The 20,786-nt window shown below is 32.9% G+C and overlaps 2 protein-coding genes across 2 annotated transcripts; both read left to right on the forward strand.

Moving 5' to 3' along the window:
- The first annotated feature begins 5,147 nt into the window (after positions 1-5,147).
- LOC149551481 (protein NRT1/ PTR FAMILY 3.1-like) lies at positions 5,148-10,078 on the forward strand. The gene is made up of 4 exons (XM_089786977.1): positions 5,148-5,366; positions 5,890-6,107; positions 6,686-7,260; positions 8,836-10,078. Exons 1-4 carry the CDS (start codon positions 5,165-5,167, stop codon positions 9,731-9,733), a joined length of 1,893 nt encoding a protein of 630 aa, XP_089643103.1. The 5' UTR covers positions 5,148-5,164; the 3' UTR covers positions 9,734-10,078.
- An 869-nt stretch (positions 10,079-10,947) lies between these two features.
- LOC149551482 (protein NRT1/ PTR FAMILY 3.1-like) lies at positions 10,948-16,013 on the forward strand. Its single transcript, XM_089786979.1, has 4 exons — positions 10,948-11,554; positions 12,166-12,383; positions 12,774-13,348; positions 14,897-16,013. The coding sequence occupies exons 1-4, from the start codon at positions 11,353-11,355 to the stop codon at positions 15,801-15,803; spliced, it is 1,902 nt and encodes a 633-aa protein (XP_089643105.1). The 5' UTR covers positions 10,948-11,352; the 3' UTR covers positions 15,804-16,013.
- Positions 16,014-20,786: the final 4,773 nt, after the last annotated feature.

A 20,786-nucleotide genomic window follows, 5' to 3' on the forward strand; every position in this document is an offset into this window, starting at 1 on the left:
GTCTTTGCTCATTCTTAGAAACAATAGAGGCCAAGAGATGTAAGATCCTCTTGAGTTCCACATAAATAAGAGAGAACGTAAGCTACACCAATAGAATAGCCAACTTATCAATAAACTTAGTACCCACTAAATTGAATTATAATAACTATCCTGCTCACATTGAAATCAACCTACATGAATACGAGAACATAAACCAAAAAGACGAATAGGTAATCTACTTTAAATGAATGAAAGATTTCAATATCGTCCATGTGGTTGAAGCAACCTATGGGACCCAAAATAGCACACGCCTCCAAAACATGACAGCAAAGCCTTAAACAATTTGTAACCTCCTCTTTATATTTGCCCTTTGACAGTAAATTTTGATCAATAGGTTTGTCGCTTTCTTCGCTCCAATAAGAGCTTACGTTGTTTGTTTTTAAAATGTCTTTATAACTAGTATATATGTCATCATACATTGGGCACTCCATGACAAGATGTCAATCTATCTCTACTAGTCCCATATTACAAAATATTAGAATACAAGAACTAGAATAAACATAAGCCTAGAAATGTAAGGTTCTCTTGAATTCCACATACAAAATTCTTGCATAAGCTAGTCGAATAGAATAGCCAACTTATCAATTAAGTTCATACCCACTAGATTAAATTGAGCCCCCACATTGAATCAACCTCCTAAGCATACAAAGACACAACCTAAGATGACCCTACATCAAAGCGGCCTAAGGATCTAGTATCCTCTTGAATCTCACATGCAAAATGCTTACATAAGCAAGTACGTGGACTACACCAAATATAGTAACTTATCATTGGACTTAGTACCCACAAGATTGGATTCCCATGCCCTCCTTTCCTTGAAATCAACTGCCACCCAATCATCTTCCACCAAATGTACGGCCCTGACTGTGTATAAATTTAAACCATTCAATTTTCAAGTGGGATAGGTGTACCTATAACATCTCCCTTGTCACTGTTTTGAGTTGTAATCAACTATGTAAGGCCCCACAACTTTCCATGGACAGATCAGTTCTCCTTTGTAATGTAAACCCAAATATGATGACTTAGGTCTAACTTGTCTCAATCAGCCTGCCCAACAATCTTACACGTAAAATCATTGTGGGTATCGCAAATTACATAAATAGACAATACAATATTCGAACTATCTCAAAACGAGATAAATGCAATGTCTGATTATATTGAATGCATTTATATCGTTCAGAAAATATACAACGAGTCCAGTTTATTAATAAGAGATATAGACATAACATGCTGATTTCAGAAGCACTTGAAGTCGTTCAGTTTAAGTAAATTTGACAGACTGAATATTTAAGTATTGAAAGCATTGATATACACTCAAATGCATACTCCATCCATTCACATGGCCAGCTAATCCCAACTCTCTGATTTAGCAGTTTAAGATAAGATACATAAATTTGACAATACTTGACAAGCGAGTTCTACAGTATGACAAATATATTGGTCGGGATATGATTGTCATTTGGTACTGTTGGAAGATAATTGCACACAACATGATAAGAGATTTGATTATTTTGTTATTGACCAGATTAAACTTTGTAATTTATCATTATATTGAAATAGATCTATCATCTGTCTTCCCTTTTTTTTACAATGGACTGTGAAATCTATATTGTTTTAATATGGACTATGAAATCTATATTGTTTTAATGATGATTGTAAAATTTGATTAAAAAATTTAGACTATCAATAGAATTTAATTTAAATTTGAAAAAAAAAATGATTTAATTGAGAACTTAATATTTGGATTATTATCTGTGAAAACTTCATAAATTTAATTATACAAATTGAAAATCTGCAATAAGATAGTCTTGTGAAATTTGATTATACAAATTGAAAATCTGCAATAAGATAGACTTATGAACATGAACAGTAAAAGTTTTCTAAATCATATTATAATTTTAAAATAGGTGATTATCAATAGTAGATTTTTTCAATCAAATGAAAGATTGAACTGGTTTAAAAAATATTTTTGTTTCTTTTAAATCATATTATAAATGGGTGGTCTTTTTTCACTCAAATGAATGAATTAAACTAATTTAAGGAACCTCTTTACTTCCTCTAAATCATATTGAAATGAGTGTAATACAAAAAAATCACTCAAAAAATTAAATTAGTTTAAGAAAGCTTTCTAAATATTAAAACTAATTGTTATAGTTTTAAAAAGCTTTATAATTATTAGAAAACTAATTGTTATTATTTTTAAAGTGGATTGTATGAAATTAGATTATAGATATAAAAAATTTGAGAGATGACAAAAGGTTTCAAATTTACTAGTAAAAGCTTAAATTAGTTCTTGGAGTCTCCTTGCTAGAACCACCAATAAGCGAAGAGCGTGTCAGCCAATGCTCCAGGCATGTCATCTCAAACATTACTTGAGGCATCTATAATATCATATGTGAGATGAGTATTTATTGTGAGCGAGCAATATGAAATAGGCAATAATTCTTCTGCTTCGTTTATTTCTTTATTTTATGTTTACTCAAAGCAGCATTATGTAGTTTTATGATGTGGGAAGGTTATCTTTTCATTATCTTATCGAATGTATTTATTATTTATATTTATATCTAATAGATTTATAAAAATAAATTATTTTTTAATAAAATTTAAGTGTATAAGTTAGTCATTTTTTTAATGATGTGTTGTTTTGTTTTGATTAAGTAAAAATAGGTTTTGAAAAGATCCAAAATCTTATACAAAGAGACAAGAAAGATATATAAATGAAGGATCTTAATACAACTGTGGAACACCACCTGACAAACTAGAGAGACACATCATAGTTTCCAACAAAAGGGCTAAAAACCAACCCAAAAAATAACAAAAGGCCATCAAGATTTATATTTTGGTCCAGTCTTTTGTGAACATACAGACATATCAAATGAGATTTGGAGGACATATGTTCATCTATCCTCCACCTTTTCAGCAACCATCTGCCAATCTAGAGATGAACCTGAAGAACCAAGGCAGACCACAAGACTATCCATATGGGGGAAGTTGTAGCACCATTGCTAACCCCCAAAATTCTCATAGAAGAAACATGGGCCTCAATACCCACAACAACAGGAGATAAGATAGGTGAATTAACACCAGCAACAATGTTCTAGGCAAAGTCAACAACAACAGAAGGGACAACTTTAACATTCATCTTTTTCGGGATTGTTGTCGTTCATCTTTTTTTCATGCGTTGTGATCTTGGATGGAAAAAATTCATTTTTGAATTTGATTCATAAATAGTGACTGATACGATGAATGGGTAGCAAGGAGAGGGAATCGAATGAGGTAGAGGATTGTTTGGCGAAATAGATTTATGAGATTGATGAATGTTAGACTTGAGATATTTTCCATGCAGCTCTTTAGTACTAGAAGAGATTGTTATGGAGGATGTGAGTAATTATTTGGGGATTTTGAGTGAACAATATTTGGCTACATTTTTCTTTTTTGTTGTTGAACCTCCTTGATCTTGTTGCCTAATAAATTTTCATCCTAGATTTTTCAATTTGAAGTTATATTTGCATCATGTAAAGTCAATTCCTAACACCACAAGAATAACATGTGATAGGAAATGCTAAATTTTAAGGAAAAGATTAGGTGTATGGAAATGTGGGCTAAAGATTAAGACAATAAATGTAGTGTGAAGTAGAATTCAAGTTGAGATAAGGTAAAATGTGCGAAAATGTGTGAAGTGGGAGTAAACAAGGATAAGTCAAGATCAAAGAAAGAACTACGCTTGACACAAAAATTTGTCTTTGATAACTATGGAGTTTCATCAAAATAGATCCGAACTAAATGAGAATTGACATGGATATACAAATTTCACCATTGCAATATATTTACTTTTGTAGAAAAGATTATGCACTTATAAAAGACAGAAAAGACAAGAAAAAGATAAAGATAAAGATAATGCTTAAAAATTCATTGGTAAATAAAATCACATAAACAATGACAAATATAAGATTAAATATAATAACATTGTTTGGTTCACTTTTATCTTTTGTTTTAAGAAATAGAAAATTAGTAAGATTTGCAATACTCTTTATACAAACATAGTCCGTGTGACTACAACTTTTGTCCTTATAACCTTTACAATTATTAATTTTTTGCTATCAATTCCGTATAGCCTCTTCAAACCAAATCTTAAAAGAAAATTGTTTGTCTTATTTTAATGTTAACAAAAATATTATAATTTTCATATGTGGTTAAAGCTTATGACCTCTTGTTTTACAAAGAGTAAATATACAGCTATTATTATTGTACTGAAATGTTAGAAAAAACAAATAGAACTTAAAATGGAGGACTGACAATTGCATTCACTTTTCTCAAATGTTTCATCTCTAAACAAATTCTTGAAAGAAAAATTGTTGCTAAAGCAGTCATATAAATCATTCAGATATTTCCAAACAATGCTAAACTGTTTAGCTTGTTTTTGCAAAAAGAAGGGTAAAAATTTATTAAGACAGAAAGGAATACAACAAGGAGAGCTCAACAAGGAGCTCAATCCTGAGCAACAAGATCATCAAATTCTTGCACCATCTCAAAGGACAGTTGCCTCCTATCCTTAATATTCCAACCCGGATCATGACTAGATGCCCATTTGGCTAAACAATCAGCAGTTCTATACTGTTTAGCTTGTTTTGATCTTAACAAAAAATATTATTATTTCCAATATGTGGTTAACGCTTCAGCACCTTTTGTTATACAGAGACAAAATAGAGCCATCACTGTTCTAATATCGAAGAAAGAGAAAAACTAAAACTCTATTGAAGGACCACGACAATTTCATTTTTTCTCCACTTTATATCGCATGGGCACTGCATCACGAGTTTATGAAACACCCAATTGTTTGCAAACACTCATAAAGCAAAGATAAGCACCTTAGTACGTTGTACCAGTGCAGCAACATTTAAACGAATAACAATCTTGTCGGTTTTCTTTTGTCATATCAGAAAAAAGATTCAATTATTCTATCATTGTTTTGGAAAATGTTAGATATGTCACATGAGGATCACAGACAAAATAATGAATGGCTATTAATTTTATATCCTGATGAAGATCAGGTAAGCTGCATTTAGTGTGCTTTGAGCTATAAAACCACTGTTTGTGAATTTGGTGTTAGCAGAGTGTATGAGAAATGGAAGAGCAGATAAAAGCCAGCGAGGTCTCTATGCAGCAGAAGCCTCTGAAGGATTGGCACAATGTTGCTCTCCTTAGCCACTTCAATTGCTTTGCTGTCTCACAAACAAGAAACAATTCCAAGGATGATCCTGATATTGAAGCTGTTTCCTCTAAGAAGAAAACAAGAGGAGGATGGAGAACCATGCCCTATATAATAGGTGAAAGATTGGTTTTTTTCCATACTCGCTTAACTGAAATTTAATGCCCCTTTGAAATGCGTTGATGTCGATTCCTTAGTCCACACAGCACCTTGCAATAGAACCTTTACATTATGTGGTATGAATTTTGTGGGTTTACCTGTATAGTTAAATGTTATGAGTTCTCTTTTTACAGTCTCTATGAAAGAACTGGTTATGAAAAGGTCATTCATTTTGATACTTCTACACTTCAAACCCATTTAACTGTTTCAAACTAAACTTCAACTTATATCACTTATCAAACCTTGAACAAGTATAAACTATTCATTATAGCAAAATACTGATCAGTATTTTAAAAGATCTCTTCCTTGTAAACCCAAACAAGTACCACTGAAGTTACTAAACTGTATTTTTATTAAAATGGTGAGAATATCACGAAATGCTTTGAGATGGATTTTAATGGACATTGTTGTATATATTCTACTGTAAGAAAAGGTTTTGCACAGTATTTTAACATTGTTTTATAATGGAACATTGTCTTCAGGAAATGAGAGCTGTGAGAAGCTAGCGGTGACAGGCTTGCAGTCTAACATGATAGTCTACCTAACAACGAAATACAATATGCAGAAAGTTGCAGCAACAAATTTACTTAATATATGGTCTGGAACAAGCAGCCTCGCAACATTGCCCGGTGCTTTTGTGGCAGATTCCTATCTTGGCAAATTTCGAACCATAGTTATTGGTTGTGTTTCATATCTTGTGGTACTTTACCTCAAAACTTTTTGTTGGAAGAACACTTTTATCTGTGATATAGCTATCAAGATTTAACTGTATAGTTCTCAAGTCCAACTTATTAACTCGAATATCATAAGTAGAGGTTCACACGAATCTATTTTCCATAAAAATGAATGGAACACTTAGCCCCCATTTATTCATAGAGATCAAACACCGAACTTTCCAAAAGATCACCCATCTCCTACTTATCAATCTATTTTCTACTTATGAACTACTGCCAAAGATCTTGAATACAAGTTGTGAACAAGCCTGTGAAAACTTGATTGATAAACTTTGGGTGAACCTCAAGAACCAGAGGTTGGCAACTGAAAATTAAAACATTATACTTATTAGAGTTTTAAAGAGTAAGTTCTGACTGTTTATTGAGTTTTTATTTGATTAAAGCTGAACTCACAACACAACCCGTTATTTAAGCTCTTTCACAGAGCATGCAAGCTGATTACACAAGGGAAGTAGAAGTTGTGAAATAGTGATCTGTTGTTTGATTGGTTGTAAGAATTCGCTGATTAGTAATGATGTATTGTTATTATTTGATTAATGCGCAGGGATTGTCCCTTCTGACTCTGACGACACTTATTCCTCAATTCCGACCATCTCATTGCAGTGCCATCCAAAAGAAATTAAGAAAATGCGAGAGAGCTTCCAATGGACAATGGGCTCTTCTCGTGTTCGTTTTTTTATTCAAATGTATTGGGTCCGCAGGGATAAGACCCTGTTCCATGGCATTTGGAGCAGATCAGTTCCAGCAGGAAGGAGAAGTAAAAGATGAAGAAGAAAAATCCAAAGAGAAGAAAAGAATAGAGAGTTTCTTTAATTGGTATTACTTTTCAAGCTGTTTGGCCCTCATTATAGCCCTAACTGTTATTATTTATATCCAGAGTAATGTGAGCTGGAGTTTGGGATTCGGTATCTGTACTCTACTCATGGTCATATCAACAGTCATCTTCCTTGTTGGAGCTCCCATTTTCCTCCATGACATTCCACAAGGTAGTCCTTTTACTGGATTTGCGCAGGTCATAGTGGCGTCCATCAGGAAGTGGAATTTATCTCTGCCTCCTGAAGCTACAAAGCTCTACCATGGTCAAGGCAGCTGCAAGCCTCCTCTCACAGACAGATTCAGGTAAGAAGAATTTGTAAGAGCGTAGAAAAATTAATTTTCCTTTCAAATCCTTTCTCCGCTACTAGAAATTCTCCATCTATGTTTATGACCAGAAATATAAAGGACGAAGGGTTGGAAGGGTTGGCATACATGTGATGTGATCCTGAGCTTTTCAAAATATAGCAAATACAAAAATAATTGACCTCTACTTCTGATTCTTCTAACAAAACTCAGTTGAATATATTTTATAATATGATATAAAGATTTGAAGTTGCCAATACGCATTTATGATTACTACTCTTTTGTTTTTGCTAGTTGTTGTTTTTTTAAGATAAAAAAATCAAAATATTATTCATTAATTAGCAACTAACTATCTATTAGATTTGCATTTCTTTCATTATTGTCCATTGTGAATGAAACAAGATTTATCAGAAGTTAAGATTTGTTTCATATTTCTTCCCAAAAAACTGCCATACAACTAAAACCATTAGCATATCTTTTATTATTCTCCATTGTGAACAAAACAAGATTTATCAGAAATTATAAATTAAGTATAAAACATTTTTTTTAATTTAAAATTATATTTTTAATTCTAAAAAAAAAGTTTTTTTTCTTTTATGAAACTTGAATTGTAGAAATTTTTAGTCTAATTGTTCATAAAATAGGAGCCATTAAATTGGACTCAAGACTGTCCTCTCAAATTCTAATATAGATACTATAACAATATCATTATTGTTTAGAAAATGATGAAATAAAACAAAGTTTTCTAATAGTCATTTTTTTGTGGGGCTATCCTTACCATGCTTAAAGCTTTCATTTGCATGATATGTTTTGTTTTGTCTAGTCTGTCCAAATTTTGTTTCTACATATTTTTCTTTGTTTGACCATTTCACTTAAACAACACTCTATATGCAAAGCACATCTAAAATCACACTAATAGATATTTTCTACTGAAGAAACTAGTGTGATTTTGTATTTGTCTAAACAAACAAAAGTTTAGAATATAGCGTTTAAGCTTGCTCATCGAATACTCCACTAACAAATATATTGTCATAAATAGTTCATCTAAAATCACACTAACAAATAGGTTATACTGAAGAAACTGATGTGATTCCATATAAACTGTCTAAACAAATAAAAGCTTATAACATGTTGTTTAAGCTTGTTCATTTAAGCTTGTTGTTTAAGTTTGTTCATTTAAGCTTGTTGTTTAAGCTTGTTCATTTAAGCTTGTTCATCCATCACTGCACCCACAGATGTTATAGAAACTATTTAAAAATAATAGATTGCAATTTCAATCTGCAATCTAATTTTCATATACCAACAATTCATTTTTAATCTACATTGGTTCCCTCATCCAAATATTAATCAATAACTACAAAATATGATCAATATTGATACAAATAAATCTTATACAACAGAATCCACAAACAAAACACCACTGTAAAAATGTACTATTTTGTTTTATACGAATAGAAATACAACATACCCATTCAATCTTAAAACTTCAACCTATACTGTAGAACTTCTGCGTTCATATCTGATCTTAAAACCATATCCAACAAAAATTTAAACAAATTTGCCTCTAAACGCCAGGTTTCTGGACAAGGCGGCCATAATAACAGAGAAAGACATCCAAAGCGACGGATCAGTGGGCAGCCGATGGAGAATCTCTTCAACAGCCCAAATTGAGGCCCTAAAATCCATAATCGCGACTCTGCCCATCTTCTCCTGCGGAATCGCGACCTCAATAACGAAGGCACAGCAGCACACATTTTCAGTACTACAAGCCCTAACAATGAACAGAAAGCTAGGGTCCAGCAAATTTGAGATTCCGGCAGGCTCCTTCTCAGTCTTCTCTCTACTGGTCCTCATAGCTTGGCTCCCATTGTACGACCGACTCATCGTACCATTCGCCCGCCGGATGACAAAAAACGGGCGCGGAATCACAGTATTCCAGAGAATGGGCATCGGGCTTGCCATTTCCTCAATTTCAATGCTGGTCGCAGGTTTCATCGAAATAAAGAGAAGAAACGCTGCACGGAATCATGGCCTGGCGGACGATCCTTCGGCCATGGTTCCAATTTCCGCCTTTTGGCTCGTCCCACAATTCTGCATTGCGGGTCTGGGAGAGGCCTTTCATACAGTAGGCCATCTGGAGTTTTTCTATGACCAGTTTCCGCCCAACATGCGCAGCACGGCCATTGCGTTGTCTTCGTGCACTTCTGCTGTGGGCCATTACCTGAGCACCATTGTTGTCACAGTTGTCCATAACACCACAGGCCGTAATGGAAAGCCCGATTGGCTCGACGACAATCTCAACCGTGGTTACCTTCACTATTTCTACTGGCTTTTGTCTGCCATGGAAGCTCTCAATGTTGTATACTTCATGGTCTGTGCTTATCTGTACAAGTACACAGAGAGCCCTGTCCAAGATCCGGCGTTTGAATCGGGTGTCCAAGAGATGGAGTTAAAGCAAATACATGAAAAATAGTGGCTTCTTTAGCTTTGGGCTTGTCCACGAAACTTACAGTTTCAGCATGAAGGTGGCTAGCTCTAATATATGGATACTAGCATAGTAAATGTCTGTAGTACTTTTGGTTATTATTAGTTAGCAAAGTAAATGTCTCAGTTGTATTAAAAAGGTTTAAGTTAGACAAGAATTCTATAATTGTTTTAGTCTATAAAATTTAGAATATGTTGTCAAAAGGGTTGTAATTCAATTGTTTGAGTACAACTGGTGAGGAGGATGGTGTGAGAAAGAGAGAGTCATTTATCAAGACTCAAACCTTGCCAGACACTTGACAGAAATGGTGAAATGTGTTATTAATTGTTACAATACCTGTTTCAGTATAGTTTTGACAGTTTTTTAGTAGACAAAAATAAAATCTTAATATAATATATAAATATTCAGTGCATGTACAAAATATGTACAAGAATGGCATGGTACAGGAAATGTTAAAATTTGAGGCAAAGATTATGTGTATTGAAATGTGAATAAATTTTAAGACAAATATATATGACTAATTAGAAATTCAAGTTTTCCAAAGAAAAATAATCAAATGATAAATATATATGAAAAAGAAATTAAACTTCACAGAAAAATATATCATTTACCAAAATGTAATTATGTAAAAATATTTCATTTGAATAAGTTTAAATTAAAATTAATATAAATATACAAATTTTATCATTACAATAATTACATATGTGAAAAAATATAATTTTAACAGATTAACAACACCAAACAAATAAAAAAATACAATCAAAACAACATAAAATATAAGATTAGAAATAATATTATTGTGTAATTCAGTTGTTCTTTCTATATTTAATACATTCTATGCAATTGCAAAAAGCGTCTTTCTAACATTTGCTATTATTAATCTTCGACTATTAAATGTTGAACTCCGCAATATTTTTGTCTTATCCTCGTTAAAGAAACTCTTACAGCCAAGTATTATTAAGCAGTGACGAAATTGTTTGGTTTGTTTTGATCTTTACAAAATTATTGCTTCTGGGTGATTGAAACTTCGAGGCCTTTTGTTTTAGAGGAAGTTAAAATACACATCATTACGCTAATATCTAAGCAAAAATAAAAAATTAAACTTATAATCAAGTACTATGACAATTACATTTTCCTGACCTTTTTATCACAATGGCAGCGTTACAAGGTTTTCTTGTTTATTAAATAAAGCTGGAATAAAATAAAATTATATAAAGAAAAGCAGAATAACAGTCCAAAGAGGAACTGCTAAAAAGAGGTTTTTTTTGTTTGCAAACACTCATACCAATGCTAATCACGAGGTTTTAAGACACCCATTTGTTTGGAAACAGTCGTAATAGAGCTAGATAAGCACCTTAATACGTTGTACCAGAGGTTGCATTTAAATGAACAATGTTCTTGTCGGTTTTATTTTGTCATAATCCAATAAAAGATTCAATAGCTCTCTCGATGTTTGGCAAAATGTTAGATATGTCACATGAAAAAAATCTTGTGGCATATCAGATTTCGTGGAGAACGTCGCAACCCAATTACTCAGCAAACTAAACCTTGTTTTAAGCTATAAAATTTCTGTTTGTGAATTTGGTGTAGAGCAGAGTGTTTGAAAAATGGAAGAGCAGATGAAAGCCCAAGAGGTCTCTGCGCAGGAGAAACCTCTTTTGCATTGGCACAATGTTGCTCTCCTTAGCCACTTCAATTGCTTTGCTGTCTCACAATCAAGAATCAATGCCAAGGATGATCCTGATGTTGAAGATGGATCCTCCAAGAAGAAAACAAGAGGAGGATGGAGAACCATGCCTCACATAATAGGTGAACGTAATTTTTTTGATGTTTTCTCTCTATGATGCAAAGATGTCTATTCTTTAGTCCACATTTTTGTCTCTGTGAACTGAAATCTAATGTCCATTTGAAAAATGCACGGATGTCTCCTTGATTCACACACCAACTTGCAAAAGCACCTTTACATTATTTGGTAGAAATTTTGTGGGTTTAACTGTATGCCTTACTCAAATCTTACAAGTAGTGTTTATGTACTTACGAGAAGTCTTTATATACAGTCTATCCATTGTATCAAGCAATGAAAGAAGCCATTGTGACAAGGTCATTAATACCTCTCCCCTTTAAACAAAATAAACTGTATATTTTCTTTCAAAATTAAGTCAACTTATACTTTATCCATAAAACCTTGGGCAAGTATGAACCATTCATCACAGAGCTACTGTACTGATCAATATTTTGAAAGATAACTAACTCATTAACCCAAATGAAGTTACTATATTGTAAGTTTGATTAAAGGTGGTTAGAATGTCACAAAATGCTTTGAGATGGGTATTAATGGACATTGTTGTATAGATTCTACTGCAAGAAAATGTTTTGCATAGTAATTTTAACTTTGTTCTATGGTGGAAAACTGTTTTCAGGAAATGAGAGCTGTGAGAAGCTAGCTGTGACAGGTTTGCTTGCTAACATGATTGTCTACCTAACAACAAAATACAATATGCAGAAAGTTACAGCAACAAATGTAGTTAACATCTGGTCTGGAACAAGCAGCCTTGCAACCTTGCCCGGAGCTTTTGTGGCAGATTCCTATCTTGGCAAATTTCGAACAATAGTCATTGGTTGCCTTGCATATTTAGTAGTAATTACTTAAAACTTTGTTGTTAGAAGTACTCTTTAGTTTCTTCTTATGATCTATTCAGAAACGTCTTGGATTCAAGTTGAGAACAAGCCTTTTAAAAGCTTGACTGATAAAGTTAGGGTGAGCCTGTAGAACCAGAGGTTCGCAACTGAAAACTAAAACATTTCATTTTTTTGAGACGAGTAGTTTTTGACTGTGTGTTTAGTTTTTGTTTGAATGAAACTGAGCTCACAACACAACCCATTATTTAAGCAGCAAGTTCTTTTATAGAGCATATAGGGTGATTACAGAAGGGAAATAGAAGAGGTGAATTAGTGATATGTTGTCTGATTGATTGTGAGAGATTTGCTAATAAGAAATGATGTAAATTTTTATTCGATTAATATGCAGGGATTGTCTCTTCTGACCCTCACAGCACTCATGCCTCAGTTCCGACCATCTCATTGCAGTGCCATCCAACAAAAATTGGGAAAATGCGAGAAAGCTTCGAATGGACAATGGGCTCTTCTTGTGTTGGTTTTCTTATTCAAATGTATTGGATCCGCAGGGATAAGACCCTGTTCCATGGCATTTGGAGCAGATCAGTTCCAAAAGGAAGGAGAAGGAAAAGACGAAGAGGAAAAATCTAAATTGAAGAAAATACTAGAGAGTTTCTTTAATTGGTATTACTTTTCAAGTTGTTTGGCCCTCATTGTAGCCCTAACTGTTATTATTTATATTCAGACCAAGGTGAGCTGGGGTTTGGGGTACGGTATCTGTACTCTGTTCATGGTCATATCCACAGTTATCTTCCTTCTGGGGTCTCGAATTTTCATCCATGACATTCCACAAGGTAGTCCTTTCACTGGATTTGCACAGGTCGTAGTGGCATCCATCAGAAAGTGGAATTTATCTCTGCCTCCTGATACTGCAAAGCTTTATCATGGCCAAGGCAGCTCCAAGCCTCCCCTCACAGACAGATTCAGGTGAGCTTATGACAAGATTTTAGAGAAGGAATTGTCAGAGAAAAGAAAAATCAATTTTCCTTCGAGCTATTATTTCTTTAATTAAATTTGAGATCTACCTCTACTCTTAATGATTTCTATTTATGTTTATAATCATAAATACAATAGACAAAGGGTTGGCAACAGTGTCATATTCTTAAATGTAATGAATGCTAAGTATTCATTCATTCTAAATGGGTTCTTATGAATTTAGCTCAAAACTACATAATTGCTTTCTAATAGTTATATCACAATTTCACTTATTATAGAAAATATCTCTAAATTATCGATACCTATTGAAACTCAACTTCTACTTCTAATTCTTTTAAATTTGTATTTCAATTGAATATATTTTATTAATATGACATAAAATTTATCACTCTCAATGTCAATAATATTAGAAAACAATTATATGTGTTCATGATTCTAATCTCTCATTTCACTAATTGTTTGTTACTTTTATAAAACGTAAAAGACCAAAACATTATTTATTGGTCACAAATGGCAATCAGCTGCCATACAATTGAAAATAAAATTCTCTTCTATTATCATTCACATTATCAAAAGCCATTAGAAGAAGTGTAAAAAATTCTATGTATAATTTATAAGAATATTATTATTTTTTAGTTATGAAGAAGTATTTTTCCTCTGAAGGAAGTTGTTTACAATAGGTCATAAATTAGATTCTAATATAAATGTTATAATATTTTTATTTTACTGTATTAGCAAAGAGTGGAATGAAACAAAATCTCCCTAATCAAACAATTATATTTTTGAATAAAATTCTTCAAACTATAATGTCCAAAACTTCCTCCTGTGTTCTGCTGCCTAAGTTTTATTTATGAATACTTCTTTTTGGTTAACCATCAATGACATTAATCTTGTGTGTTGATTTATTTAGCATAATAATAGACTCTAATTGTTTGAATAAAATTCTTCAAACTATAATGTCCAAAACTTCCTTCTGTGTTCTGCTGCCTAAGTTTTATTTATGAATACTTCTTTTTGGTTAACCATCAATGACATTAATCTTGTGTGTTGATTTATTTAGCATAATTATAGACAGATTCTATTGAAAAACTAGAGCTTGATTCCATACAAGCTGTCTAAACAATTAAAAGTGTAGAATATGTTGTTTAAACTTGTCCACCAATGATTAGCCCCACAAATTTATGAAAAAAACTATTAGAAAAATCCAATGCCAATTTCAATCTACTGCTTAACTTTCAGATTCTTAAACATTTTCTTTTCTTTCTACATAAATTCTCTCATCTTAATGAAATCATAGTGTGTGATCGAAAACAATTAAACAAACAGATTTCACATAATACAATTCATAAACAAAAACAAAGCATTCATTATAATATGTAAGAATCTGATATCATTAAAAATAGCAACATACCCATTCATTAACTCTTACATCAGTGTCGCAGGAAAACCTCAATCTTTATTGCAAACCTTCTGTGTTTATATCTGACCATAAAATTATTTGCAACAAAAACCCTAAAAACATATGCTTCTGAATACCAGGTTTCTGGACAAGGCAGCCATAATAACAGAGAAAGACATCCAAAGTGACGGATCAGTGAGCAGCCGATGGAGACTCTCTTCCACGGTCCAAACCGAGGCCCTAAAATCCATAATCGCAACTCTGCCCATCTTCTCCGTCGGAATTTTGTCCTCAATAACGAAGTCACAGGAGAATACATTTTCAGTACTACAAGCCCTAACAATGAACAGAAAGCTAGGGTCTAGCAGTTTTGAAATTCCAGCAGGCTCCTTCTCAGTCTTTTCTCTACTAATCATCATAACATGGCTCCCATTTTATGACCGACTCATCGTTCCAGCTGTCCGCCGGATGACAAAAAACGGGCGCGGAATCACAGTATTCCAGAGAATGGGCATAGGGCTCACCATTACCTCAACTTCGATGCTGGTCGCGGGTTTCGTCGAAATAAGGAGAAGAAACGCGGCACGAGATCACCACCTGGCGGATGATCCTACAGCGGTGATTCCCATTTCTGCCTTCTGGCTCATTCCGCAGTTCTGCCTTGGGGGGCTGGGAGAGGCATTTTATACGGTAGGTCATCTGGAGTTTTTCTATACCCAGTTTCCGCCCAGCATGCGCAGCACGGCCATTGCTGTGTCTTCCTGCACTTCTGCGGTGGGGGGTTACCTGAGCGCCATTGTCGTTACAGTTGTTCATAACAACACGGGCCGCAACGGGAAACCAGATTGGCTCGACAACAATCTCAACCGTGGCTACCTTTACAAATTCTACTGGCTTTTGTCCGCCATGGAAACTCTCAACCTTCTATACTTCATCTTGTGTGCGCATCTGTTAAATTATTCAGAAAGCCCTGCCCAAGATCCGCCCCCCGAATCGGGCGTCCAAGAGATGGAATTTAAGCAAATACTGGACAAACAAATAACCTAGTTTTGTAATGGCTTCTTCCTTCCCGTTTGCCCCGATTCAGTTAGGGCCCGTTTGACAACGGGAATACAAGCGGAATAGGCATACGTAAATTCTTAAAATTTTGAATTCTTCGTTTGGATGCACCAAATTGGAATTGGAATACGAAGTAAAATAGGAATACGCATGTCAATTTTGGTCCAAAAATGAGATTTTACAATTCCATCCAAATAAGTGTTATTAGAATACGTATTCCTATTTTACTTTTATTTATTTTAGAATACATAAATTTTGGGGTCCGCAAATTCTCCATCAAATATTCGCTGAACCAAACAAAGAACAGGGATACGTAGCTCCATTTTCTATTCTAGAATAGCTATTTCTATTCCCCTATTCATATTCAATAATTCAATAATAATTCAAACGGGCCCTACTAATTTTTCTAAAAGACAAATGCAATAATTCAAAGCTTGTAAGGTTTGATTTTTAAAATGAATTAAGATGTGTTATTTTTGTTTTCTGATTGTTTCTATTTCTTTCTCTTTCTTGGCCTAGCTACTCAATATTTTTAGAAGTAATATGTGGAGATGATGATTCCATTTTGTTTTTTTTTTAATCATTATTCTTAAATATATTTTTTGAATAAAAATTTAATATTATTTGTTGTAAATATGATGTGGATACAAAATTTTAGGCTAATGAAAAATGAGATCAAAATAATTATGAAGACACTTATATTTTTTTTCAATAAGCAACTCTTGCTTATTTTAAGCCCTCCCCCTTTTCTTCCATAGCTTATTTTCAATTTCTAAATAATAGCTATTCCACTAATGTGTGAAAAGATTCAAATTTTTCCCTTTCTTAGAATTAAAAATTTACATGAGAACACTTAACTGCTTAATTTTTAAGCAAAAATTGATAAAGGAAGTTTTATGACAAATAATTAATTGGTGCTTATTGTATGTAGCTTTATTGTTGTCTTTTCTCTCCAAGCTTCAAGAGCGCTAATTAATATGAGCTTATCTTGTCCATTTGTAGCATTTGCCATCTCAAAATATAGTTAATAGTCTAGAAACAAAAGAAGGATTTGGCATTTCAATGAGGTGCAAGTGTTTTGAATAGGTAAAATTTTGCTTACCACTTCAAATCTAGGAATTACTTCTGGCTTAGACATTTCCAAGGTTTTTTTCATTGTTTTATTTGTTATCATATGTGTGTTTGGTGCAAGAAATTTTGTTTATGAAATAAGTGATTTTGAATAGTTGTTACCATTCATAAGACTTTTGGGCAATGGTAAGCATAACTGCCTAGGTTCGAAAGAAATAGTGTCTCCTGATTTTGGCAACAATACATACGGTTTTCTACAAAACATAGTATGTTCTCCTTATGCTCCATAGTTGCTTGTGATGTTATTGTTTATGATTTATTCATTCTGCACCTTGTCCATGGGCATACCCAATTTCACACAGGCAAGCAAGATATTGGACCAGGTTGTGGAATATGCTTCACACATGTCGCATTTGCTTGGAATTTTGATACATGGTAGAACAAATTTACTTGGTTCATAGCCTGCAATCATCGCATGGGATTGGGATTCATAGGCTTTTGCAAGACGAAGAGCATGCATTCCCATTATGACAGCTAGAGATAACAATATTACATCATACCATGTTCCATATTCACCATTTGGCATCAATAAGAAACCCTAAATCATGTTGCTTATAGAATCACGGATCTCTTTTTTTAGTTCTTTCAACAAACAATAGCCAAGAATGTAGATTTTCTCACATAGGCAAAGTAATAATAAGCATTTATGAATTAGGGCTTTTGAGGTCCATGAGAGGCAAAGGTTCTTTGTAGTAGCAAATATGTCATTCTCACACACTAATGATGACAATCTATGGTAGATCCCCTAAGTTTTGACATGTTGTTCAAGTTTAGTAGTAAAATGCACAAATAAAAGTTGTCCCATGTAATGGACAACATGATTTTATGGTGAGCATCTCCTAAAAGAAAATTGAGTTTCTACATATTACAACTTTTCTAGATATTTGCTCCTAAGCTATTTACTAAGAAAGAGTTTTAGTAGTGTGCACAACAAACGGTCAAACTAAACTTGAACATCTACACAAGTATTCAAAAATATGTCCTTGATTAATCATCAATAGTGTATGCACTTACGAGTGTATCGTGTATGATATAAATGATTTACATTGCAAGTTTTGTGTTGGCACTTTAATATAAAGTAATGAATAATTTACATTCTTATACAAAGCTCAAGCTTCTAAAATTTAGGATTTCTCTTGAATGGTTTGGAAAATATCTTCTTTTTTTATAGGTAATTGATCGAAGCCTAGATTATTTATTATTCATAAGATTAATTTTTATTATGTGTTAATCTCAAGTAGAATCGAACCCAAGACCTCCCTAATGAGAGGCGTACAACTTCCCGATGCATTGTAGGCTCTTGCCTTGTTTGGAACGTATCTTACCACATTGCTCATCTTAAAATATTTCAGTTGAATCAAGATTTAATTTCAAACATGTTTTGTTGCACTTTGACGTATGTTTCTCTCATAAACTTAATAGTATTTTTTAGCTAGCATTACTTTAGTTTCATTGCGTGTGGAATTCTTGTAGGTTAAACTAGAATTAAGATCTACATTTAAAAAATTTACTATAATTTTTACATCATTTGTTTTGATTGTTTACATTTCTAATAGGTCTTTTGGTTGGGCATGAGAAGGGAATTTATGCCTTAGAATAAAAATCGGTAATCTAATATCAAATTATTTAGAACTAGCTCTACAAACTTGTTATGTAAATGAATTAGAATTTAGGTTAAATGATTTCCTTTTATCTTTTGCCCATGTCAATAAATTTAAAGACCTAATACAACAACAAGCTTTCATCTTCCATGGAAACTCTCAATCTTGTATACTTCATGTTATGTGCTTATCTGTTAAAATCTTCAAAAAGCCCTGTCCAAGATATGACCTTTGAATCGGTGTCCAAGAGATAGAATTTAAACAAATACAAGAAAAATAACCTAGCACTATAAAGGATTCTTACAAAATATTTGTAAATTAGTCCCTAACTTATATATAAGGCAAGGAACTTATATCATGTTTACCCCAACTTTGTATTAGAATTTATAAAAGACAAATGTAATAATCCAAAATTTGGAAGGTAATTTTAAAAATGACTTGAGATGTGTTACATCTATTTTCTTTATTGGTCTATACTTCATTTCTTAGGGTTTATATGTATTTTTTGTAAATATAAAAATAACATAAAAATTTACAAAGGTGGTTTTTTGACAAATAATTAATTAGTGCTTGTTCTATGTAGCCTTGTTTTTGTCTTTTCTTTGCAACCTTTTGGAGCCCTAAATAATGTCAGCTTATCTTGTCCACTTGTAACATTTATCATCACAAAATCTAATTTTTGGTCTAAAAACAGAAGGATTTAGCATTTCAATGAGGTGTAAGTGTTTTGATCAGATAAAATTGTGTTTACCACTTCAAATCTAGGAAATATTTTTGGATTAGATATTTCCATGGTTTTTGTCATTATTTTATTTGTTATGATCTATGTATTTGGTGCAAGAAACCCTATTTCTAGAAGAAGTGACTTGGAATTGTTGTTACCATTCCTAAGACTTTTGGGCATTAGTAAGCATAACTGCCTAGGTTTGAAAGAAATGACATCTCCTACTTTTGGCAACGGTAGATAGGGTTTTCTGCAAAGAATGGAATACTCTCTTTATGTTCCATAGTTGTATGTGATGTTTTCTAAATTATCCTTTATTTATTTCACACCTTGTTGATGCTTGTACCCAATTTCGCATAGGTGACTAGGATGCTTGTAACACCTTGCTCAAGAACCCAAAAGAAATATACATGATATGTTACAAAGTTCATTAAACTATTTTTTTTAAATATTTAAACAACATAAAAGTAACAATGTGAAAGTAATATACACATACACAACAATCACACATATGTAGTTACAATACAGATTTTGTTCCTCAGGGGTTCCTTCATGTTTAATCACATTTAAGAAGTTTTATTAATAAGTTTAAATATTAAATACAATGCCCATAATCCTAAAATGAATAAACAAATACATGATCTCATATACACATACATAAGAACAAGTGATATGATAAAGTACATCCAAATAACATCATACATTACACATGTTGCAGGGTATGCAATAATAAATAAAAGTACATCAAAATACTATACAACATCTCATAGGATCTCAAATACAAGGTACATAATACACATAGATACATCATTTGAACATAAATATCTAGGATAAAAATAAGAATGATAATGATACAATTGCATCTGCGAGCATCCAACGTGTGTCAATATTAGGGGGACCCAAATGGTTAGAAGTCATTATTTCCCAACTGCATGGTCCCCTACTTAGGCTCTCACTCCCACTATGTAGAGGAGATAATTTGTATGATCCACATACGGATTTCAAATCACAAAATCAATCCTAGGAAAGAAATTATAATAGCCAAATATATCTTAAGGGTACACAACTATTGATAAAGAAAGACAACCAAAGTCGAACAAATACTCAACCAATTCCAACAACACATACCAAATTCAACATCAAATATCAAGTTTAAATAAAGTATTAAAACAAGAGTGATAGAACACTAAAAGAATAATCATTTTCAAACCAAGTGCCAAATGTCAAAAGCACAATAACTAACAAATAGCAACTATCATCAAAGAGAGTAAATCCCCACTCAATAACTCCAATAATAAATACACCACCAGTGAATAATTGAAAATCATCAATAAAAATCAATTGTATTAATAAATGATATATAATCAATATGTAACAACTAATAATAAATACACCAAGTTCACCACCAGAGGCAAATATAAAACACAAAGGAGACTCAGGCTACATACTAGGGAGCATCATCACATGGTTAAACTACTTGAGTTGTCCTAGAACGGTCTCTTACTAGACCCCGAA

This window comes from Cupressus sempervirens, chromosome 6 (genome assembly GCF_028749045.1).
Source record: "Cupressus sempervirens isolate cs-2001-9-10 chromosome 6, ASM2874904v1, whole genome shotgun sequence".
Classification (NCBI taxonomy): domain Eukaryota; kingdom Viridiplantae; phylum Streptophyta; class Pinopsida; order Cupressales; family Cupressaceae; genus Cupressus; species Cupressus sempervirens.

Coding starts and splice junctions, on each gene's coding strand:
- LOC149551481 (XM_089786977.1), top strand. CDS start 5,165: ATGGAAGAGCAGATAAAAGCCAGCGAGGTCTCTATGCAGCAGAAGCCT. Junction 6,108..6,685: donor GTTGTGTTTCATATCTTGTG/GTACTTTACCTC, acceptor ATTAATGCGCAG/GGATTGTCCCTTCTGACTCT. Junction 7,261..8,835: donor CCTCTCACAGACAGATTCAG/GTAAGAAGAATT, acceptor TCTAAACGCCAG/GTTTCTGGACAAGGCGGCCA.
- LOC149551482 (XM_089786979.1), top strand. CDS start 11,353: ATGGAAGAGCAGATGAAAGCCCAAGAGGTCTCTGCGCAGGAGAAACCT. Junction 11,555..12,165: donor AACCATGCCTCACATAATAG/GTGAACGTAATT, acceptor AACTGTTTTCAG/GAAATGAGAGCTGTGAGAAG. Junction 13,349..14,896: donor CCCCTCACAGACAGATTCAG/GTGAGCTTATGA, acceptor TCTGAATACCAG/GTTTCTGGACAAGGCAGCCA.